Source organism: Pholcus phalangioides, unplaced genomic scaffold (genome assembly GCF_987345545.1).
Source record: "Pholcus phalangioides strain wild (caught in Gottingen) unplaced genomic scaffold, Ppha-v1.0 ptg000003l_1, whole genome shotgun sequence".
Classification (NCBI taxonomy): Eukaryota; Metazoa; Arthropoda; class Arachnida; order Araneae; family Pholcidae; genus Pholcus; species Pholcus phalangioides.
The window spans coordinates 18427921-18454499 of record NW_028301596.1 but is presented as its reverse complement, the minus strand read 5'-3'; the positions used below and the strand labels follow the sequence as shown (position 1 = coordinate 18454499).

Genomic DNA, 26579 nt, shown 5'->3' with positions numbered 1-26579 from the left:
ATTAACAGTATCATCACACAAAACACGCTTTCACGCCCACTCGAGATTTTACCGAAATCAAAGAGAATAATCCCTTTTTCTTTTTTAGTTGCGTGTTGGTTACAAATTAGGCACAACTTGTATCCCGAGTGTTTTTACATTCAAAAAAAGCGACAACTTTCCGTAATGTTTTTTTTTTTTGCTTACAATTCTTGCTTTCGAGAATCACGAGTCGGCACATGAGAAAACGCTATTCCCCGTTGCATTTCCGAAGGGGAAAAGAAAAACATGGAAAGAGCAGTCACGTTTGTCGCGGGGAAAAAGAAACCCTTAATTTCTAGGCTTTGAAGTCCAATTTCCTGGGAGAAATCGAAATGAAACCTGTCCTTATGGAATGAATAAAAATGCCTTATATATAACACAGTGGCTTTGAACCGATGTACATATATTGTGTTGGTCAGAAATGCATGTACAGACTTATAGAAGAGAGTATGGTGCACGGAGATTCATTCAAGAATTTTTTGCAACGAATCATTTTCAAGAATAATTTTGCAACGCTGAGCCTAAATGCTGTTTTATATGTTATCTGGCGTTGTTTGGCCGCATGACGGCTCTTTTCTCGAAAGACGTTTCAAGACGGACTAAGTGATAGGCAACGTGGAAGCGTCTGCGATATACAGCTATAAAAATCGGGATCAAGAAATTTCGCTTCTGACGTTCCGTCCCCGACATTTCGCCCCTGGAACGTTTTGTACCAGGTACATTTAACCCCCGGTATGTTTTTTCCACGGAGATTTTGCTTCTGACATTTCACCTGCCCTGACGGTATGAGTGACTAAGTGATTAGGCGAGTGACCATATACGTTGATGAGTGTCCGTATGAGTGACCAAGCGAGGGATAGTATGATTGATCGAGTGGGTGACCACATGAATGACTAAGTGAGTGAGTGTTTGAATGACCAGTGAGTGATATAACTCCCTTATATATAATTTATACAAGGGGTGAAATGTCGTGTGTAAAATGTCCGGGGCTGAATGTCCAACTCAATTAGTCGCTAACTTGGTTACTCATACGGTCACTTACTTGGTCATTCATGTGGACACTCATATAGTCACTCATGTGGACACTCATATAGTCACTCATGTGGACACTCATATAGTCACTCATGTGGACACTCATATAGTCACTCATGTGGACACTCATATAGTCACTCATGTGGACACTCATATAGTCACTCATGTGGACACTCATATAGTCACTCATGTGGACACTTATGTAGTCACTCATGTGATCACTCACTTGGTCACTCTTATTGTCAGGGCAAGCGAAATGTACCGGGGACGAAATGTGCTCGGAGCCAAATGTCGAGAGCAGTTTCTGTAAACCATAAAAATCTATTGCCCGACATGACCGGATATGTACTTTGTTCGCCACCCTACATGTTCAGCATGGTAAAAAACAACCTGAAAAATTTAAACACTTTCATTTTTCCATTTTTTTTCATCAGCAACGATGCAAATATTGCTATGATGAAATCCGCAGTCTGCGTATATACTGTGATTGTGAATTATTTCACAACCCATAAAGTTTGAAGCCCAGTGCCGCAATGACCTTTACATCTTGACACTGTGCCTATAGGTTGTGATCTTCGGTAGGCCCCCCATGTCAGAAGTTTTTGCAGGCCTTCCTCTGTAGTGAACATACTGTATATGTGTAGAATAAAATAATGAATGTGCAACGGACTGGGGCAATATCAGTCCTCCCTCCCCCATCTTTTTATGTGAGGTATATCACTGCGAGTACTTAATCCAGTCTCTTAAATCCATGCACTTAAATCCAGTCCTATATCGTAAATCGGTTATGATTCCATTTACTACACCGAAAGCTTATTCTAGCCAAGGTATGCATTTCTCAGCATACGCGGGATGACACAGAATTCAATCTCGAAAATGACAGAGGAGACTTCACACCAGGGCGCCGCGGCGAACAGTTTGAGAGCCCCTGTCATAGATAAAGACTCACCGGAGTGAATTGAGAGAATGACACCTCTCTCGAACCGCTAAGCGCTCGTTCTGCCCGTCTCGCCCGGCAAGCCTTTACTGGCAGGATGTGCAGCGTGAGGTATACTATTTTTACCATATACTCTCAATGGTGAGTCGGGGATGGGAGGTGCATCCTATGGCTTACACACATGATATCAGTACTTAATCTCGCAGTTTTTCCCGCCGAGAAAGGTTTTGAACTAAACGCAATGTATATCAGAAACAGCCTGTATTAATTTTGCTATATTCAGCTATTTCCTCACCAATATCAGGTCTCAATGTTCTTCAACTGTTAATACGAATAAATTAATATCGACACCCGCCCTGCATGAAAGATGTCCAATCGAAAAAATTACCTCTCTGGAACATAAGTAGATACAGGCTCCTTGAATTGGGGGGTGGGGTGAATGGAATCGTCGAGAGTGTGTATGGTTAAGGACGGACGACGAGGAATGTCTGCCTCAACCCTTCCGCCTATGCTGATGATACAATTTTTTTTCCACTGAATCCCCCCACCGTCGCTCTCCCACTGTATGCGCCTATGCTCTGGAGTTCTACACGAATCAACGATAACATGAAGCGGAATAAATGCAAAGGGGGGAAAAAGAAGTTAAAGAGATGCCCGAACAAGTATCGTCTTCCATCGGTAATCAATTAAAAGTACTTTTAACAAGAGACAGACTGAGGAAGAAGAAGAAGAAGTGGGAGAAGATTTCAATCGAACAAATGGCAATCATTACCAGGTCCTTCTTCTAACTACTGTTTCGAAACTCATCATGTAACACGAAAGTTCTGAGTCCCCTCTACGTCTCCATCAAAGTTTCGAAACAAAGCCCATTCCCTTAGCGGAAAATGAAGCCTTATTTCGGAAGTTTCAAATGCCTTTAATGTTGTTCCCTTATCCAATAAAAAGTGAAATTTTGCAAGAACTTTACTCGGACTGGAATTGGCAACGAGTCATGGAAGTGGACTGAGGAAAAACATCAGTTTTGCTGTCATGTAGGCCTGCCACAACTACCCTTGTGCTTTGATCCAGTTTGGGAGGGATAATACATACATAAACTACTTCACTTTGGTTTTATCACGCTTTGAGCATACCAAAAGAAGCGAGACCGCTTTTAAGCGGAATGCAAGTATTCTTTCGATAGTGGTAGGACCGCGTTTTTGCGTTCAAGAAAACAAGTTCACTCCTCCCTATATCTCTTGTACTGCGTTAGACACTAAATACTGTCATGTCAAACTCTACTTTATTCTTCATTTTTAACTTTTCAGACTGCCCCTGGATCTTTCAAATAAAAAGCCATGGGGAAAAGAAAAGCTGAGGCTCGTGTATATTCTTACACTTTGGCAATACAAACACTCGTCCAATGAAGAACACTACTTTAGTATTATTTCCCATCGGTTTTGGGCTGTTTTGTACGAGGATTATCACGAAAACTACCTTGAGTTGGGGATATAATTCTTAGGAACTCAGGTAATGTGAAATAGAGGCATTCTTGGATATCAGATAATTCCCGGTATGGTTAGCATGTTCAGTCTGCAGAATATCAATGACGCCAATTTTCACGAAACCTGATCATTATCATATAAATCACATAAGACAGACTGAGGAGGAAGAAGAAAAGGGGGAATATTCTAATCAATGAATGATAATCACTTGACAATCACTACCAGGTCCTTCTTCTAACAGCTGTTTCAAAACTCATCACGTGACACGGAAGTTTTGAATCCTCTCCGACTGGATTAAAGTTTCGAAACAATGAATCGCGGAAAATGAAGCCTTATTCTGAAGTTTCAAATGCCATTCTTGGATATCAGATGATGTTCGATAATGTGAACCAAGGGTAAAATTTCCGAATATCAATGTCGCCAATTTTCACGAAACTTGATCTTTATCATAGAAATAACAAGAGAGAGAGAGAGAGAGGAAAAAGAAAAGATTCCAATCCAACAAATGACAATCATTACCAGGTCTTTCTTCTAACTGTTGTTTCGAAACTCATCATGTAACAGGGAAGTTGTGAGTTCTTCTATGTCTCTATCGAAGTTTCGAAACAAAGCTCATTCCCTTAGCATAAAATGAAGCCTTATTCTGAAGTTTCAAATGCCTTTAATGCAGTTCTCTTATCCAATGAAAGTGAAATTGTGCTAGAACTTACTCAGACTGGAATTGGTAACGAGTCATGGAAGTGGAATGAGGGGGAAACATCAGTTTTGTTCCCATGTGCCACAAATACGCTCATTCCTTGATCCACTTTGGGAGGGATAATACATACATAAACTACTTGGCTTTGGTTTTCTCACGCTTTGTTGATTTGAAGGATTATGAGCGAGTGAGAATCCTGACATCATCACGACCACTGTTAACGCAAAAGCAGCAGCAGTGGCATCCGACAGACAAGACCCTCATGGTGGATGAGTCCTCCCTCTCCGTCCCCCTAACAAACAGCAGTGGTCGTGAACCATAAATTTCTGCTTTTGCGGCAAACTGCTGTTTAGTTAGGATATGATGTTTGGAGGGTATTGCTTCTTGTTTGAAGGAGAAGAGAGAAGCGGAAAGTGAAAATCTCTCTGTCTCCGTTCTCTCTTTCTCTCTCTCTAGCTCCCTCTAACATGTCTTCCATGATGCTACTACCGCAGAGAGACAGAGACAGTCGAATATCCTGGTAATTCCGAATTATGTACGGTACCGCGAACCGTAAATTTGACGAAATGGTACGTTGTATTGTCAGCTCTTGTGGCCCAAGTTGCTGCTATTATTATTATTGCATTCGGTAAATTTTGACGACGAGTTAGTACGTGCCATCGCATCACACGCTCTCAGAGTTTCGAATGCAATTTTGGATTGAATTCTAATTATGAATTAATAGGCTTTATTTCAATTCCAGGACAATTGCACGAGTCCTGCTATGATGAGATTGACAAGAACTTATGGTTCTGAAAATTAAGGCATCCATGGATGCTCAAACTAAATACATGCTAAAGGATGATGAAACCTGTAGGGTTAATTGAAAATCACGATCCGATTATGTTTTAGTGCCTCATAAAAATTCGGTGGAAATTAAATTAAAGATGTCATATTGGTCTATTTAGGAATGTGCAACGTGTAAAACTGCACAGGGTGGCGAAATTTATGATAAAAAAAAATGTCCACTGTAATTTCAAGCGTTTTACTAGTGGCTTGAGGATGAGACAGGAAACATTTGTTTGCCCGGGGCGTAAGAGGCTCTAAACACAAGCATAGATGCGTGTACATGCTATATGGTGCAAAACATCCGGGGGTCCGCACTAGATCAATCTGTTTACGAAAAATTCTCCTCTGGAAAATTTATCGATATCGTAGTTCACCGACCTAGAAAAATCACCGCTGAGAGAATTCATCCACAACGGTTCGTCACCAGTGAGTGAGTGACTGAGCAAGTGATTAGTGGAACTGCCGAATGGGGGGAATTGGGAAATGAGCTGGCAAATAAGTTATTGAGTTAGAGAGTAACGGTATGAGTGAGTGACACACGTGAGTGACACACTCACTCGCTCACCTGCTCACATTCTCGATCACCAGCTCACTCATTCGTTCATTTTCTCGGCTGCTTACGCCCTCGCTCATTTGCTGACTTTCTTACTTACTTGCTCAGTCACTAAATCCTCCACTTACTCCTTTGCTTATTCATCCACTAACTCACTCAGTCACTAACTCCCTCATTAACTCACTCAATTTCTAACTTGTTCACTAACTAGCTCTCTGACTTACTTGATGAATAACTCACTTATTTACTCTTTCATTTGCACACTGTTTCACGCACTCGTTTATTCATCCACTTATTCCCTCACTCAGTTACCCACTCACTTATTTACTCACTCATTTGACAACTGACTCCCTGACTCACTTTTGATCAATCCTTTACTCACTCACTCACTTCCTCACTGGCTCACTCACCTGCTCATCCACTCACTTGCTATGCCACTTTATGGATGAATTTTACTAGCCGTGAATTGCCATGTCGGCATAGTGGTGAAATTTCCCGAAAGGTAAATATATTCCTTTGCGATGAATTATTTCGGTGGTGAGTTGATGATGATGAATTCATCGCACACGTGATCGGTCTTAAGGCTTCCAATAAAAAGCGTTCAAATTAAAAAAAGAGGAAATGTTATGAACATGTCTAAAAAGTATAACTTCTTGCAAAATCTGTGGAAAAGATGAAGGACATCAAAATAAACTTATTCAACAGTGTTTAGACATGATTGAAGAGCGCTGTTTCCCACCGATTCTGACGAGTATTTTACGTTTTTTTTTAAATCCGGCGCACGAAACTAAACCCTCTAAACCATAGTTTCCCAACCTTTTTTTGTCCCATCACCCCCTTCTTCAGAAATTTTTTTCTCCCATCGCCGCCAACGCAATTTAGCCCATAGGATCCCATATTATACCCGTAGCTTCTACCACCCTCTGGAACTTTCCATCACCCCCAAGGGGGCGTTAACGCCCACGGTGGGAATCACTGCTCTAAATAAACTTCGTTGTGGAAAACGCCAATAACGATTTTAGTAGTGATGCTATTCGTGACACTAGCAATATATCTTTTGCAACACTTTTCCGAAAATTCCTGGAGTTTTACAGAAATCAGCAACGAATGGCGACAGGGGGTTCTTTCTACGAATTATTTCATTTCGAAGGCTACTTGTGTTTTCATACGCCATTCGAAAGGGATTTTCTTCGTACAACGCGTAGTCGTAGCACGCGAAGTGCTCATTTGAATGATTGAAGATTTGCCACTTGTCATTTCTACCGTACATTCCAGAAGCGATGGAAAGGTGGACATGCATTTCCAATGTATGGTGTTCCGAAGAGAAATGCTCTGACAGCCCGAAGATTGTACCGGGAGTGTTTTCCGACAAGACTTTTCCTACAGTACGCTATACGATCTTCACACCTATTCTCTGTCACTGCCTGGTACCAGTACCTGATGCGATTTCTAAATATGAAATTCTTATGCAAACTAAAAGAAGGGGAAGTATCGAAAACTCGGGAACAAGGGCGTTTCCCCTGAACTAAACGGCTTCATCTCTTTTCCACCATCTATTTCCGACAAAACGCATGTCAGATAGAAAAACCTATGAGTAATTTCATTGGCGTCTGTACGAAACGGGCTTCCCTTGACAGCGGCATATAGATTGCAGGGCATGCGAGGAGTGTGAGGACGCCACAAGAAGCCCGTTTCGTGCAGACACCAGTGCAATCAATCACTCAACGGTTTTTCGATCGGGCAAAAGTCTTGAGAGGTTTGCAACTCAAATAGACGCCAATTGTGTGATCTGGTAGGCATTTTTGAGACAAACTCAACGATACCACTCTGATCTCAATATAAATTCCCGTCTGGACACAAGTACTGCGGCCCGCTTTCGTAACGGAATTGTTTCATGCTCAAATCGGGAGCCAGAAAACTCGAAGTATTTTCTATTAAATGCCTCTTTCACCCTATTAAAGCCATTTGCTTAGCGCACTAATGTTTTCGAATCGGCATAGACATGATAAAGAGGCCATCAGCTGAGGCCTGGTTTCACCACGCAAGGTTTCAAATATTTGAGGTGCAATTTATCAAATTTCTCACATTAATTCCGAAATTATTTGTAGAAATAAATTTTATAAATTACGCCTTTCGTCAATTCCGGAATACCTTCTTTTTTTTGGTATTTTATTTTTTCAGCATTTCTATCGATTCTATCGATATGTAAGCCTTATTCGTCGTCGAGCCACTACAAAAAGCATCGAGGGCCACTTGTGTGACGCGCTTCATGTTCTGAAGACCCTCAGCTAGATATATAATTTTTTTTTTCGGATTTGAGACTATGAGGCGTATTTTCTTTCCCGAATGAAGTTACGTTGAACCTTAGAGAACTTCATTCCCACGTTCGGATCTCCACAATGGTTCTCCTCAATTGTCTGTCACTGTCTGGTACCAGAAACTGATGTAGCTTCTGAAGATGAAATACTTAAAAAAAAAGAGGAAGTAGCGACAACTCGAGAACAAAGACGTTTCCCTTGAACTAAACGGCTTCATCACTTTTTTTCCCACCATCTTTCTCTCCCACTACTTTCACATTTTTCTTTTTTCTGTGGAACTTAATGCAATGACTTTCGCCGCATGATTACCTACAATGGCCGAGCCATTAGCGACAAATTGCTCAGTTCTTCTTCGCTGCCGGGGAATTGCTTCGGCAAACGACATATCCTACGAAAATGACTACCTACTACTCCGCCATCACCGTATATGTACGTTCGGATAGATATAGATAGTTAGAAAGAAAGAAAAGAGCTTCTTATATGTCTAGGAAAAATAATTCTTTTCACATACGTTCCGACAATATTAGGTAGACTATGAGACCTGATGCATCCCACAGTGGCTATAAAAATGTCTGCGTAACGGTGTGTCGAGAGTAGCGGTTGGTGTGGCGGTGGTGTCGTTCGATTTGTTTTCTTTTATGCTTTACGAGATCAGCTCTCTATCTATCTCAATAGCCGTGTTCGTAATGGCGAGATAGTTGCAAGAAGTTGCTTATAGTTGTTATTTTTCTTATTCTGCATTTGTTATCCTTATGAAAAAAATGGATACCTGAATGTTACGAGAATATTTATCGCCCACATAATAGGTGACTTCCTTGAATAAGTAGGGTGTCTTTTGTTATGGTGGACCGAGTCAATTGATGTTGATGATTTATTTATTTTGGAGGTTGATTTATAAGGTGCTCTAATATTCACGGAAAATTCCCCGCCAGCAATTTTTGCGGCGGAAAATTCAACGCCACGCAATTCATCGATAAGAAAATTCACCAACAACTGTTCGTTACTAGTGAGTGACAGAGTGATTGAGTAAGTGAGTGAGCGAAGAAGTTGGTAAATGAGCTAGCGAATGTGAGTTAGTGTTAGTCATCGTATGATTGACCGAGGTAGTGATCAAGTAAGTAAGCGTTTGATTCAAACAGTGAGCTACATAAGGTAAGTGAGTGATTGAGTAAGTGATCGAATATGTTACTCATCTCCTCATTCACTAATTTACTCATTCACTCACCACACCCTGACACACTTGACAAATTCCTCACTTGCTCACTTACTCACACAAGCACCTCTGCCATGTGTGCCTGTGGATGTTGTAACGAATTGGTACATGTTGGAATATACGTGTATGCATAGTGAACTTGACGTGAGCTTTGTTTCCGTGCAATGATTGGAGATTTGTACCGTTGTACAAATCGTTGTAGGCCTGTTGCTCTCCGTGGTGAGACATTTTAGCGCGGAGATCGTCCCGCATTCGTACCTCGCAGTTTCGAACGACAGAAAACCAACTTCGGCCAACCACAACTGTGGTGCCGGCGGGGTTGGAACCTGGGTCCGTCGCTATGATTACTCGGACACCACAGCGGCTGTAGGTGAACACTACTACTACTAGCATATGAACAGGCCTCCCTGGTGTCAAACCACCGTCTGTCCCACAATCCCGACAATCGCGCTAGAACACTACGCATCAAATGCACGGGGTTCTCCCTTCTTTACAGCGTGCATACGCTGATCAATTATATAATGTCGCACCCGACTCACCTTGCCGTTGTGTGGTCGCGCGATGGTGACGGACTCGCATTCCGAGAACTCGGGGTTCCAACCCTACTGGTGGCACATATAGCAGTCAAACTTTCGGAGTGTGAATGCGAGCCGATCTCCCCGTTAAAAAAGTCTTGCCGCAGATAACAACAGGCCTGTAATGGTACCAATATTCAATCAACAGACTTCACTCACAATTTGAAATATATATGGCAGCATTAACACTCAAAACTCTGGATACTCACTCAAACTGTTCGGTGCACATGCACACCCACACGGCAATGAATTGCCAATGGTGATAGATCGGAGTTGTGCTCAGTTTGAAAGAAATAAAGGCCTAACTCACGATCAATGACATAGGCCACCTGATGACGACATGATGTCGCTCTCCTCCACTCATACAAGATACAGTGAATTTTGAATGAGAATTAATCTCATTGCATCCAATTTTCTGTACCGTGCGTCAATACGCCTTAGAAAATGTCTAACGAGCACAACGAGGGTGGAGAAACTATTTTTTGTATATGAATGACGTCAAAGTTAAATCTAATCGTTAAAAAAACGACATAGGGGACGCTCTATTCACTGTAAATATAGTACTGACGTCACAATGAGCAATAATGGCGGATGCTGATTCAACCTGGATTTATCCAGCGATTATACCTTGCGTGAATGTATAGCAGTGATTCCCAACGGGGGGGGGGGGTGATGGAATGTTCCAGGGACGGGCGGTAGAAGCTACAGATATAACATAGGATTCTATGGGTTAGATTGAGTTGGGGGGCGATGGGACAAAAAAGGTTGGGAAACTATGATGTAGAGAGTGACGCCTCTGTGCATTCTGTTGTTTTAGTTCAATTGTATCGCTGTGACTAGCATGAGGCAGCGAATTAAAATGCTCATCAGCCTTACAGCTATGCCCGAGTGGCGCACTGGTAAGATGCTCATCTTCCACTATGAAGGCTCTCATCAGGTTCGCGGGGAAAAAAATAATATAGGTAACAAGAGAGTTCCTCTTCTACCAAACCTGAGGTGACTATCGATAGATATCGCTTTATTGCCCGACCCAGCTTGACTCGTAGTAAAGTGCTGTTTGGCGATATGTTCGGTGTTGGTGTGTGGTAAGTAGCAGTCTTTCAGCGATGCTGGTCACAAAAACGCGGGCCTACATCTAAAACCTCATGAATATATACCAGTAGTAATAACACCTGCCAAACTGTGACTTCCAAGTGGGACAGATGGCGCCACTTCGGACACAAAAACACGTACAACTCGCACTATAATATTAATGTTTGGAGATAAACGTTTCGAACAGTTTCCTCTGTACACCAAATTGTAAGAAATCCTTCAGAAAAATATCACGAGGTCAGTATATGAGATCCAGGAATATTTTTAACTTCAATGCTCTAAAGCAGTGATTCCCGACGTGGGCGCTAACGCCTCCTGGGAACGCTGGAATGTTCCAGGGGGAGCGGTAGAAGCTACGGGTACGATATAGGATCCTATGGGTTAGATCGCGTTGGGGGCGATGGGAGAAAAACTTTTCTGAAGAAGGGGGCGATGGGACAAAAAAATGTTGGGAAACTATGCTCTAAAGCAAAGGTTGTTTGTTTAAAAGGAGGCGGCACGTGATACATTGAATCAATATCGCCGATCCAGTGAACGCCATGTACAACAATGGAAGGACGGAGAAAGAAAATCTGGATGGGTGTTTTGCTGGAAGAGAAATGAACGCTAAGGACTGGCAAGCAGTGGATGCTGTGATGCAAGAATGACGAGGATGGAGAGGAAGAAGTTGGTACCTAAACTGGCCATGCTCCAAATTCACTTCTCCTCTTCCTCTCTCTCTCTCTCTCTAGTCGAAAACTTATTGACTAAACTGACGGGAGGTCTCCCGTCTACGTTACCAAGACTATGCTTCCGCAGTACAAAAAAAAAAAGGTCTCCTTCATCTCATGTAATTCTTATCTTAGTTACTGTTGTTTTCTCTGGAATTCTCGTTCCCAACGAATAACAAACCCTCGTGGACATCACACGGGGTATTTTGGAAATGTCAGACTCCGAATGCATGTCATCATTTATCGCGAGTTAACAATCACGTACAGTAGCGTTCAAAAAGTGAGGCACTACTTTGCGTCTCACAGAAGCTCGTCAAGTAAGATACGAGTGATTATGTTCTTTTATAAGAACTAATTAGAAATATTTTTTATAATGCAACATAAGCAGTAATTACAGTGAAACCCGTCTTTTTTTTCACGGCCAACTAATAATTTCCCTGTATATAATAAAAGTACGCCTTTCAAATCCACGATCAACGGTCACTATTCTGTTACGGACGATTTTTATTGTTCTACCGATGTCCACAACAGAGAGGTTTTACTGCAGGGTATCTAATAAATTCGTGAACGATTCAAAAAATTTATAAAGTTTAAGTAATATATATATTTGAATGCGGTTTGTGCGACAAAGTTTTTTTTTGGGTACAAAAAAATACTTAAAATTTTTGTCGGTAGAGAGCGCTGAACGGAATCAAATCACTGGAAATATGCAAATCACAACCCTATAAAAGGAGGCACGGTGTACGATTTTTTTTCAAAAAAGTAGGTTAAGCGAGGGAAAGGCATGTGTGACTAATGTATACACATTTACACAATCACGTGATTGTTGTGTTTTTAGGGCAACGCAAGAAAGTGGACGTCATCTGCTTATAATTTCAAAAAGCATTCGATTGGATCCAACACGAACTCTTGAAGTATTTACATGACATCGAGGAGCTGCTTGTTGGGTTGGATACATTCGTGGTTACGGGATAAGTCAGAAAGAGTCGTGATTAACGGTGGATTTACTGATTGGGTGGATGCCACACGAGGTGCCACTCAAGTTAGTGTTCCCGGAACCATAATATTTTTGTATTTTCAGTGATAACAACTTTCAAGGAATTCTTGATTGTCTTCTTAAAAAATTTTGAACCTTCTTTCGTTAGATATTTCGTCACTGTCTGCTCAAAATTAATTTTTATTTTCACTGTAATAACACTTGAGAACGTAGATGTTCGAATTCGAACGTAGACACTGAATATATCAAGCGATAATAGGCATTTTAAAAATACTCACACTCAGATTCTCAACAGCAGAACTCATTGAACTCGGCTTTGCAGTGAAAATCCCACTGAAGCAGTAGTACCTAGTCATTTCCGAAATGTTTCACAATTCCATTCCGAGTGACAAGCTCTTCACCCGGAGCTCGAAGTTTGTATGATTTCACTCTCTTTCCCCTAACATTAAGGGGAAATGTGTTCAGGTTTTGTCGAATTGACAGGAAATCAGTTTGACACCAAACACACACACACATGCATGTATGTATACACAGTTGCTGCTCGTAGCACTAGCTGCTAAATGAATAGAAAGTGGACGTACAAAATCCTAAGCACTTATAACGAAGGTACGCACCGTAGCCGTATCACATGTAGGTACTCGAGAGACTTGTGATTAACTCGGATCGATTATCCACAATCAATTCCTTCACTTTCTACCGTTCAATTCTGTATGTACAAGAGGATTTCATGTGTTTGGATATTTTCACCAAACCCCCCCCCCCACCCCGCCCATCCCTCTCTCTCTGTATATGCGCCGATATTTTACGGCAATTAACGCTCGGTCGATGTGCAGATAAAATTGTTAGCTCAGAGGACACCCCCCCCCCCCCGCCCCGAAATTCCAACAGACAATAAGTCGATATTGGATCCGGATACCATGAAAATTTAAATTCCAAACTTAACGGACATGCACTAGCTTCAACATATATATACATCGATCGGAAATGTAGCGAGAGTTCAACATGTTAAGACCGTACGTAAGGATGATGAGGAGGGGTGGAGGAAATACACTCGAAAATTCCGATTTTAAGCACTTTCGTAAGCCCTGTGAAATATTTATGGCTCTGTTCCGTGGAAAAAGGCCTTATGGCTCATGTAAAAAGATAATTTTTTCTCTTCTCTTGTTTGATCAAAACTCTTTCTTTAAGATGTCGAAAACTTACATGAAATCGAAATTTCTTAGAACCTGAGGTTAATGGGGAATGTTTAATTGTTTAGAATGTTTTCCGCGATATGATATACCACACGTACCTTCGATATCAAATACATAGCATTTAATTCATCGAGCTTGGAAGTATAGGCACACACTAAAGCTGCATTATTTTATCTTTCATGTAATAATAGTCTTTATATACAGAATTTCTTTGCGTATAACCGCCACAATTTCCAAGGGATAAAAATTAACCTTCACGTAATAACTGTTTTCATGTACTCTACAGACAGACAGACATGACCGCTGACCGTCCAGAGAGACTATCTTGGGATGGTTTGAGCTCTTTCCCAAAGGGATGAGCGGTCTCGGAGAGCATGTATTCTACAAAGAAATGTGGTATTTCAATTTTAAATTTCTGAGAATACCACGAATTTTCAGCATTTTGCAATATTAAAAAACTTAATTTTTGCAAAAAATATTTTTTTTAAATAAAAATATCTAATTTTTTACTTTTAACAGAAAATACTCGATATTCAACCCTGAGAAAATTTTCAGTATATGTATCTGTTTATTAATTCGCTAATTATTTTAATCAAGTGAAAATTATCTATTTCAATTTTCGAAATTCGTAAAATCCACAAATATTTAAAAAATAATCAAAAGTTAATCTGGTTAACTTTTCCTTATTATCCAGCATTCCTTTTTTCTTACGAAATGTGTATTCGATATTTTCCTAAAAACTTGTTTTATCAAATCATTTAAAATTTTGATTCGAAATTTTCGTTTCTTATATAACCTCAAACTTTCATCTCATTAATTAAAGTTAGGATTATTTGAAAATTTTTGGGGTCCGTTTGTCTGAGTTGTAATATAATGCTTAAAAATGGCATGTTCTTCTTTTCCCGTTCATTTTTGAACAGTTTTGTGGACCTGTTTTTCCTTATGAATCGCAACACCGAGTGTGTGTTTTGAGGTTCATAATCAATTAAGGTAATTGTCTCTATCCGATGTCAATTACTTCATTGCCAATATCCGTAGTTAACCAATGGTGGAAAAACTGGGAAAAGCTCGGCGGGAAAATAAAAAGCACTCTTTCTTAAAATAATAACACATTTCTTGGATTAAACACCACACACTACAAAAGTAAATACATATATACATGTACATATGTTATTATTTAACTTATATAAGAACGCACGCTACACATTACGAGGCTATTTTAATTTAACTTTCATGTAATTACAATTTTCTTGTACTCACAAGCAAATATTTGTTGAAATATGTCTGCTATAAATGCTCAAATTTAATTCTGAATTGTTGTAAAGTTACTTAATTTTAGGTGATAATTATATAAATATTATACTATAACGTTTGTAATCTAACTTTTGTGTGCGTGATTTTTATTTTTGAAAGGCGAATTTAATTGTCGCATCATTGCGATCATCGCTATAATGTTATACAAAAAAAAATCACACTTTTGAATAAATTAAGCTCCAAAATAAATACTGCATTTATCCATTTAAAAGAGATATAATTTACGTAAATTTATTAACGAAGTGAGATTAAAAAAAATAGGCGAAAAATGTATACTTCTCGAAATGTGAAAAAATTAACGTAAAATACGTCTCAAATTTTTTCTTTGAATGTTATCTTTACAAATCCAGAAACTACTGTCCGTCTACTCCCTTTTTCGCAATGTCAACTAAACACATGAGATTATGCTTGACAGTGGATGAAAAGAAAATATTTAGAAAGTTTTACAAACACAGAAATTGCCAAAAATGTAAGGGATTCAAAATTTACGTTGAGTCCTCCAATCAAAGATCACCAAAATATTGGCCTGCGGTTCCACGGCCAGTAGTTTCAGAATATTTCAGAGAACCGAAATTTGCGTGAAAAAAATGCTAGCCTGCATCAATTCTATGGCATCTTATATTTATCAAAATGTGTCGATGAAGAAAAGATAAATAACTGATTTTAATGAAAATCCTCAGCAAAGTGAATGAATTACTCACATTTTCCATTTCCCGCACTTTTTTCACGGTGTCTCACATTTACAAACTTCGAATTTACCGAAATAGTTAACAAATCCTTACGGGTTTGCAAAAATAAGCGCCGACTGTAGTTTATATCGTGTTCTCCTGACTATACAGAAATTACAGATTTCACAGAAATTAGTTTTAAACATTTAAATATTTCAGTTTAGCTAGATTTCAAAAACGTGAATAACCTGTAAAATTTATTTTGATAGTTTCTATATTACCAAAACCTTCCGCAATAATTACTGTTTTTCTCAACATAGCTTTAAGGGGTGTTGGTGCACGATTTTGTCTTCCCATGCTTTCCTATACGGAAGATCTCCTTCATTTAGGGAACATTTAAAAATTTTCTATTCGGTTTAGGCACTCAATTTTTTTCTCAAATACTATGGATACCTTCAACAATATAATATGGGCATTTAAGATTTTTATTGTTGGTTATTGCTTTATCGAATTTTTACAAAGAATATGCAACTTATTCAAAAATCAACAAACTTTACTCATATTTTGTGCCATAATTTTTTTTATAAATAACTTTAATAAAATATCCTCGTGGTAAAGTATGCAACACTATAGTGTTAAGGCATACACAACGTTTTAAGAGATTTGAATGAACGGTGTTCGAAATAATGTTTCTTATCTAACAAAAAAAAAACTTAATTTTCAGAAAAGAGCATTTAGTGGAAAAAACGTTAGCAAATATAATGCGCAAGCGCAGGTTAGAAAATTTGCGTGATTAAAGCCCCTTAACATGACGCAATCTTCAAGGATGCATGTGATGCAGGGTTTTCAACATCCGTCCGATCGGCACCAAAATTCTAATTTATATTATTTATTCTAACGTCTATTTCATCAGTGTGGCTTTTTTGTGATTGCGAAAACTGATTTTAAAGAAAAAAGCATATATTTTTATGATATCAAATATTTAATATTTTACAAGATATACAGAAGACCGGATGTTGTGAAGATATTTATGATTTGAGATGTTAATTTTTTAAGGAAGGAAAAAACTCATCTCTGCCTCTACCGGGAGTCGAACCCGGGTCCCTCGATTGCTCTGACCACTAAGCTACAGAGGAGATAGAGATTTTCCTTCGCTAGAGCGTATATGTGCCGAACGGAACCGTGCAATGGACGGTGAACCGATCAGCTAATAGCTCATGGACGACGAGCCACCAGATGGCTATATATATGACATGAATGTCGCTCTCCACTTGTTAATATAAGATATACAGAAGACTGGCACTCGTCCGGCAATCGAGAGACCCGGGTTCGACTCCCGGTAGAGGCGGAGATGAGTTTTTTCCTTCCTTAAAAAATGACCATCTCAAATAATAAATATCTTCACAACATCGAACTCCAGTGATATGCACATTTATCACGGGAAACCATCAATTTCGCTATAACCTTTAAAAAAAACATCAACTTCTTTTGTTCAACCATTTTCTTGGGGGGTCAATTTTCTCAACAAACTCTTAAAACAATGCTTTGTGGTTACTGAGATTGCTCTATCCCATTGAAGGTCAAAGTTATTCCTTTTTTGCGACACCACATTCAATCGTGACAAAGCATGTGGTTTTTTCATCAACACTAGGCTACGGCATGAAATCCCTGGAAGTACCACCTCTCAAATCATCGTTACACTAACTATGAAAATTTCATCCGTATTTTTGTGTGTTTAACACATTTATCAACCCTCAAACAGTGATAAAATCGATAATTTTCTAGCGGATGGTTTTAACATAAGAAAGAAAAAGTGCCATTAGTGAATACTTTGATTTTTATTTTCAGTATTGTTATCCGATCGATATCTAGACGCATTATGTTTACCATACACGACAATTCGTTGTAACAACAAATACGTGGTCAACGACCGTTCTCTCCCTTTCTTAGAACAACAGTTAAAATAAAAATAGAGAACTCGAGGTAAATGTTGCGGAAAAAAACGTGGTGATCGGTCGCAACCCCCTGTTCGAATAATATAACAACAAAAAAAATGTCGTCTCTGTTTTTGTTATAAGTTCGTAAATGGATCGGTTTTGTGAATCGGGTTAATGTGCCATGCATGGATTCTTTTCCGCCATCTCCACACTCAGTTTAGTTTGGTTGGTTGCCGGGCTCCATTCCCGGAATCCGCTTTTTTCCACGCTTTTGTTTTATTCCTTTTATTCCATTCTATCCTAGATCTTAATTCCAAGTTGTCTCTCGACGATTTTATTATTATTATTATTATACCGCGTTAAAATTTTTCTCTGTCACGGTTATCTAACAACACAAGAAAATTGTTGATGTAATTTTTTTTAAAGAATTAACGCCGTTTATATTGAAATTTGCATCAGTAACAAAACTTAAAATTTAGATCTGACACAAGTTTTGACAAAATTCCCATCAGTAACGTTATTCCACATTTAAAACAAAATTGTTAGATGAAATATTAACATTAATAACATTAGTTCACATTTAGGAAAATATTTCACATTTAGAACAACATTGTTAGTTGCAAAAAATCACGTAAGTAACCATATTTCACACTAGTAACAAAAACAATAGTTGGCGAAATTCACATCAATACATTGATTTACATTTGGCACTCAAACAATTTTTTTAAACAATTAACGTCGTAAAAGTTTACACAGTTTTAATGCTTTACAGAATTGTTACTGAAAATTTTGTTCATAAAATTCACACCAGTAACTATATTCAGATTTGGAACAACATTGTTTAGGTGTTTAAATTCATATTAGTAACAATACTTCATATTTAAGAGAGAATCGTTATTTGTAGAAAAAGTACATCAGTGCCATATATATATACTTCACAGTAGTGAATAAAATAATCGTTGGCAAAATTTACGTGAGTACATTATTTCGCATATTAACTGAAAAAATATTTTTTTTCTTAAATTACACCAGTTTCAATGATTTACACTTGCTACTGAAACATTTTCGACAAAAGTCAAATCAGTAACATTGCGCCATTCTGGAGACTGTAACAATTGTTGAAAAAATTCTTGCATCTGTAACAATACTTCTCACTAGTCACTGAGTCAATCGTTGGCAAAATTCACATCAGTACAATACTTCACATTTAAAAAACAGAATTTTAAGTTATAAAAATTCATATCAAGGGACAATACTTCACACTGGTGACTGAAACAATCGTTGTTTACAATTAGCATCACTATCTTCTCATTAAGCAATTTATGTTTAGAAGAACATTGTGTAAGATGCAAAAATTTACATTAGTAACAATAGTTCACAATATATGACAGAAAATCGTGAGTTACAAATAATTACATCTATATGATACTTCCTATTAGTGACCAAGACAATTGTTGGCAAAACTCACATCAATGCATACAGTACTTCACATTTAGGACCGAGATAATTTTTCAGAAAAAAGACTTTTTCGACAATTCGTCGCACTTGAGGCTATACCGATTGTTAAAAAATTCACTTCAGTAACAATACGTTTGAAATTACTTTTTATAAGGTATGATTTCTCAGGGATGATTTTAAATATGATTTCCTCAATTATTAATAAGTTTTACAACAGTAATAACTGCTGAATTCCTCTTTGATGGAAGTAATTGCAAACAAAATTTCAACATAGTAATTAATATTTGGCATTTAGAAAAAATAATGTAAACGTAGGGCTGCAAGCCACACAAAAACGAGAAATACTGTATTTTTGGTTTAAGACCTTAAGATTCATAATTAGAGACAAATACGATCTAAGGACTGGATCAAACGTCTACCAAATTCAAGTCGGTAACAATGCTTCGTTTAAAACATTTATAATAAAAAATAAATCACACATTTTAGTATAAGAAGTATTAACAAAATATACATTAGCAAAAATGAAATATTTGACGTTGCAGAAGGAAAATATTTCTGAGACAAAATTCGAATCAATAGTTTTACTGAAACAACTTGTTGAAAATTTCTCATCAGTAATAACACTTTATTTTAAAATTTAGGACAGAAACAATTGTTAACAAAGTTCAAGTCAGTAACGAAACTTCATAATTTTGACACTTTACGAGTGGGGGGAATATAGGCGGTCCCTACCACTATATTACGAGGGTATTGATTGATAAGTGGAGTATACCTTTTTTTTGAAAAATATAATACTCAGCAATTTCAATTGTGTCATCCGGACCTAGGGATTTGTGATCTGCCAGGATAACTCCACCACTGGTCATGCCCACTGTTGCACTTTTGTTCACTTTGTTGCTCTGGAAAACTATCCATTTTTCTCTCAAAATTCACATTCCCAAAACCTATACCATGTTTATCGATTTGTGTTTAAACTAACTAGTTTTTACTTTTTTTTATTTTTCTGGTTTTCGTATTCTCAAATGAGTGCTGCTTGCTATATATTACTATTTTACTGTCTGAAATTTGTCATCGGATTGACACTAAGGTGTATGTCAATAAACATTGTGTGTCTGAAAGTTCATAATTTTAGCAAAAACAATTATTGGCAAAATTCATATTAAAAGTAATATATTTCACATTTTAAACAGAATAGACAGTTACTTTGAAAATATACATCGGCAAAAATGTGTATGCTTCACACGAAAGTTATTCAAACAACTCTGGCAAAATTTACATCAGTAACAATATTTCACATCTAGAATAGAATTGTTAGTTGAAAAAATTCACATCAGTTAAAATGTTCATGTTCAGTTTACATCAGTCTTCATCACAATAGTGACTGAAAAAATTCTTAGCAAAATTCCCATCAATAACAATAATTCACAGCTACAACAGAATTGTTAGTCGAAAAAAAATTCACATTAGTAATAGTACTTCACATTTTAAGACTGAAACAACTGTTGACAAAAATCGCACCAGCTTCCATCTTTCCCACTCGGTACAAAAACAGCAATTGCCAAAATGATGATCAGTAACGAGGATTAAAATTTGAGATTCATATAACTCTAGATAAAATGCATGGGTGCGCAGTCAAAAAGAAACTCACCCAAAGTACCAAAGTATCTTCAGAGATCTCGAAGATTTGACACCGGTTCGCCCTTGTCAGAAACTATCCTGACAGGGGTAACAGAAACGGCGCGATGGCCACAGAAAAAGATTGCTACTGCAGGAAGTCCCTAAACGAGGGGTTAGCGCACCAACCTCTCGATGAGTATAGAATAGGCTGCCGTGTTCGGAATCAGCAATGAATTATAGATCCCCGTCTAACTAGCCCGCGTGTGCAGAAAATGACAGTGGCGCGACAAAAACGATTAAATAATGAAATTTATACCATGTGGCCGACACATTTTGGTGGTGAAATGGCATAACAAACAACCACTGCAGATGGGGGAAATTCATATATAAAGAAAAAAGAAAACATCTTGCAAACTGATTGACGTCACGAACGTTTATAGAAAGTATATTATGTACTCTTTGAAAATAACAAGCAGTAACAAATGTTTAGAATACAGCAATGATCTATCGATGTATAATAAAAAAATATATGTATATTCAATAAATTTTAATGAATTATAAAAGATGTCAATAAATAAGAGGGTATAAGAAAATAAATGCATCTGCACCCAAAAACTAATTCGGATGGAAAAATAAGTACACTTTCGCAATATTAATGCATGGTTATATCGACACGTATAGCATCCAAATGCCGACAATACACATAGCCAAAGATATGCTGTCATGATATAGCCCCAGAGGCGTCACAGCAACCCCTTTATAAGGATGTCATACATCGCCAAGAAAAAAAATTTAGGAAATAACTAAAATATTTTTGGTAAAAAATCGAATTCTTAAGTAAAAATGTAAATTTTATGAGGGAAAAAAACTGATCGAGATAAATTCTTTTCCGATTCTGAAATGCAAGAAACATTCGTCTTCCTCCCCGAAGGATATGTTCGTGATTCGGACGTTGTAATGGCGAGAAGAGGTTCTTCACAAACACCAAGTTCACATACGGAAACACACACACACACAGAGAGAGTTTAAGATAAAAAGTCATTAAATAATAAAAGCGTGTAATGAAAGGTCAGAAATGTTGTTATAAGCTTTCTTCTCGTAGGAAACGTGCCTTGAAGTTTAAGGCGACGGCAACGAGCGAAAACACCGAGAGAATTTTTAATTTTTGTGCTTCACAACAAACAAGTTAGATAGATCCTCTTAAGAAAACATTCGCCTCGTTGCACATTCATCAAGTAGGGGGGGGGGGGGGCTCTAAACCTCTCGCATAAAATTAACTCATGTCCTAAAGTACAATGTTCGAGATCAAAATGAACAACTTGCTAAAGGAAAAGAAAAATAATAGCGTTGAAGTGGCAGTAGAATGTGTTAGACACACAGAGAATGCCATAGTCGTTTTCTTTTGCACTATTTAATCTAATTTTATCCTCGTGGGGAAGATTACGCGTAATTTACTGATGGTTAGTGTGTTGTTAGAGATTAGATATTCAGCACATGGAGTTGAGAACTTTGCTAACAATAATATCATTTTTTTTTATCTTTGTGTTTAGACTTTGTATAGCTGAATATTCACTAATGAAAATTATAATTCAATTTTATAATTCGTTTTTATTAAAAAGTATCCGACTATATTAGAAACGTCATTTTGGGATAATAATGTAGATTTTATTTTAAAATTTTCATTTTTTATGAAAGTTTAACTTCTCGTGATTCTAAAACAGGCTTAGTTTTGATTATATGATGCTTAGAAACGAAGTTACAACCAGTTTACACATAAAGTATCCTTTGAATGAAAAATTAATTTTACGCAGAATGCTATTTTTGCATTTTACTTGAGTTCGAAAAAACATGATTTTCAAAAATCTACTCTAGCATCATTATAAAATTTTATTATGATATTCTGTCATATATTGTTAAGGTCGTGAACCTAAATCTCAAGTTCTATTTCATGCATTTGTCTAATTACAGTGTTTTATACACGATTTGTGCAATGATGTTCCAAAAAATTCACGTGTACGTCAATAAGTTTGAATGTAACTTATGAGAATACTATACAATCATATAAATTTCGTTCCATAACCTGCATCATCACTCGTTTCATGTACTAGGAAAATACCAAGACATTTCATTCATAAGAATTTTTTGCAATCTTGTTTCGATTATTACATCGAATTTTGCTTAAAATTTGACGTAAAAACTACTTTTCTTTTTCATAAAAAAATGACGCAGGTAGTCCTAAAGTCTTTTCAACTTTTTTCGAAATGCTTTTCATCAAAAAATGCTATTAAAGTTCACTCCGCTGTCATTTTGCAGAAAAATGATAAGAAAAGTCAAATCAAATTTTACTGCTATGGCATAAATGGCATATATCAAGGTGGCATATATAGCACAGAAACATCTCAGAACATTTGAATGATCCAAAAATATTTCATGTATTAAAGACAATTTTATTTCCTGGGGACAAAATTTCCATTGCACTTCCTAGGGCAAATTTCTTAAGAAATACAACGTATCATTGAAAGCATTATTGAAGTCCGAAATTCGATTAATTGGAACAAAATTAATTAATTAAATGTATTATAAATTTGATAGTCGGTCCGTGGGGTTGACAACCTCGCTAACAATAACATCTTGCCCTTTCTTTTTAGTCTCCAAGTCTATTTTAACTCCTTGTAGAGATGCATAGGCATTATTCATTTTAATAAAAATTAAAATTCATTTTTATGAATCGCTTTCTTAAATTTGATTATTTTCTTTTGAATACCATTTTATGCACAAAAAACTATTTCATTTATCCTAGATTTTCTAGAAAATATAGAAAAAACAAGGTTACCATCGAAATATTTGCTACAGTAAGTATTGTAGAACTGAACAAATCTGAATAATCTTAATGCAATATATCAACGCATGCCTTGAGAGTTCCCTTGAAATATTATAGAAATACAAAAAATACAAAGTATTATTAATTAGTGTTATTTTACATCATTTAAATCTGACATAACTTTGACTCCTGACACTATGTTGAGCATACTGTTTGAGATTAGATATTCAATCCAAGGATCTTCACTAACAATGACATTTGAATTGTTTTTCGTCTTCAAGTATGTTTTTACACTTTCTTGCACTATTCACTGATGAAAATGGTGATTCAATTATAATAATGAATTGGTTTTTTTTTTAAATTTGATTATTGTCTTCCTGATATCATTTCAGGTGAAAGGCAATTTGATTTCCCTTAAATTTTCCAAAAAATTTAAAAACTTCAGGTTTCTATTGAAATAATTTGCTAAAAATCAAACAAATTCGTAGGTTTTAATCAGAAATCGAAGGAATCCCTCGAGTTTTCTCAAAGTATTACAGAAATCCAAAATTCTCTTAAATCTAGCAAGATTAATTAGTGCTAGTTTATGTCGTCTAAACCTGACAAAACTTTGGATTGAACTCGAGAGGGAATCCTTGATGTTTCCGTAAGAAGTTTGGATGAGTAGCCTATTGTTTCTTTACGGAAAAGAATCGCAAATATGGAATTAATTAAAATAATAAATGTTATTCATTATGGAGAATCTTGTGTGATTAATCTGGGGCCAGGATTTCTTATCAAAAAAATCGTAAACGCCTGTATCTTTGAAAAATAAAATTATAAATTATTTATCCAATATCTTTGCGCTCTGACACAGGAATATTTCGAAATTTATTTCTAATATGCAGTCCTAAATATTCGAAAATATCTGAAATTTTGAAATTTTTGTTCTATTTGCAGAACCTACGTCTTCGATCGTTATAACGGCGGTTCTCCCCTTCGTGACGTTCACAAAGATTTATCTCATTCATATGCTAATTGGAAAATATTCGGCATATAACCATGTTTTCTTGCAAACCGAAAAGACACCAGGTACGATATAGATACTGTATTTCCTCTTTGTTTTATTCTGGATTGTTTCTTCATAGTCTACGGAAACAATCATTTTCTTGCTTTTGAAATTGAGTTTTTATTAAATAGCATAGTTTATAATTAAGATCAGTTTTTTTTCTCCTTTTGTCTTATTGCCAGGGTCAAATCAAAATAAAATCCCATTAAGTAACTGAAAAAATAAACAAAGCATAATGAATAGTTTTATCTCAAAGATTGCATTTCACGTAATTCCGATTTTTCAAGCATTATCTTCATTTTTATGTAATAAAAATAATGTAGAATGAATGGAAAGGATGTTTTCAACAACCACAAAAAAAAAAAAAAAAAAATACAATAATTCAAGTCGGAAATTGTTTTTTTAGTGAATCAGGTTCTGATCCGGATTCTTTCTGAGAATCTTCCTTGAAAAGAGATAGTGCTTCGACTCGTGAAAGGGAGATGGCTCTGAGACTGAATCGTGTTTTAGTACCACGCAAGAGTCCTGAAATACAGTTATAAGAATGGAACAAGAACCACACATAGTTAAAAATGATACCAGCTATATATTGTTCAAATAATTTTTCTTACAGTATTTTTTCAGAAATTTTCAAACACCGTTGTTGTGATGCAATTATTTCAAACTCTACTGTGATTATGCCATTATTCCAAAGAGCACTATTGAGAAAATATTGTAAGAAACTAATTGTGTGTGTTGAGAAGTCATTGTAAGAAACATTATTGAAAAGCCATTCCTAGGAAAATCGTTTTTGAGAAGTCATTGCTAGGGAAACAGTTTTTGAGAAGTCATTGTTAGAAGAAACATTTTTTAGAAGTCATTGTTAGAAGAAACATTTTTGAGAAGTCATTGTTAGAAGAAACATTTTTGAGATGTCATTGTCAGACACCATTGTTAGAAACAGCATCGCTTGGAAAACATTGTTGGAAACGAAGTTGTTGAGAAGGCATTATTAGAAATGTCAGTTTTGAGAAGGCATTATTAGAAACGGCATTGTTGAGAAGTAATTGTTAGAAACAAACAAAATATTATTAGAAACGACATTGTTGAGAAGTCATTGTTGGGAAAAATAATTTCCCTCCCTCACACACACAGAAATTCACTCCCCTATCTAAAAAGTTTCACTTCGAAAATTGGAAGACACTGCTGTAATGTTCAAGGCTGTCAAAACTGAAGTATGCGAATAATATAAGCGTGTTTTCAAGCGAGACTTTTCGTTATGAAAAAGATCTAGCTTAAATATGGGGTAAGCTTACGAACTGAAAGAAAAACTATAGATTTCTTATAACGGTAAAAAAAAAGGAATATTTTCAATCTCGGACAGCCTCATAACCACCTGCTGTGATTCCACAATAAATTTCACTTAATGAAGGAAATATTTGGCACAACACACACATGTCCTCCGCTGTCGCGATACATAACATGACTCTCCCAAGAGAATCTCAAGATGACCCAGACGCAAAAAAAGAACATCAAGGAGAAACATTCAAGAAAAAAAAATCACACGCAGCCATATCGGAAAATACCGGAGCAACAATTTCTCTTAGACTGACGTCACTTGCTCTTAAATAACAGAGAACAATGTTCGAAGAAAACCAAAAAAAAAAAAAAAAATTACAAGTAACCAATGACACAATAAATGCGCGTGTCGCAGGGAACGAAAACCTCCGAAATGTGTAGCTGGAAGAAGAAGAAAAAAATTCGATGAAGAAATGCTCGTCCGATAACCTCTGGCTACCGACCAAAAAACCGTCGTACCGTGCTATAAGAACTGTCAAAAAATCTATTAAGAATATGATTCACTCGGCTTCCGACGGGGCACAGTAATCGTTTGGGATGAGACATGGCTGTGAAACCATAGGAATTTTTTCCTGTGTGCAACTCTGGTACCATATTAAGATCGAAGAAGTTGGAAGGAACGACGAGGGGCGCGTTCACTCACGCACGCCAGAGTTTCTTACTTCCATTATTATTACTTCCCACACTGGAAATTATAGGGAGCAATGCGATAAAAATATTACGGATTACGA

The 26579-nt window shown here is 36.9% G+C and overlaps 1 protein-coding gene across 4 annotated transcripts in view; it reads left to right on the top strand.

Moving 5' to 3' along the window:
* LOC149088207 (tyrosine-protein phosphatase 69D-like) overlaps positions 1-26579 on the top strand; it is a 294689-nt gene that overhangs the window by 169348 nt on the left and 98762 nt on the right. For all 4 annotated transcript variants that reach the window (XM_089245556.1, XM_089245550.1, XM_089245555.1 and 1 more), the window contains one exon: positions 24402-24533. In XM_089245556.1, coding sequence (XP_089101682.1) covers positions 24473-24533 — 61 coding nt within the window. In that variant the 5' untranslated portion in view covers positions 24402-24472. The remainder of the gene's footprint in view (positions 1-24401; positions 24534-26579) is intronic.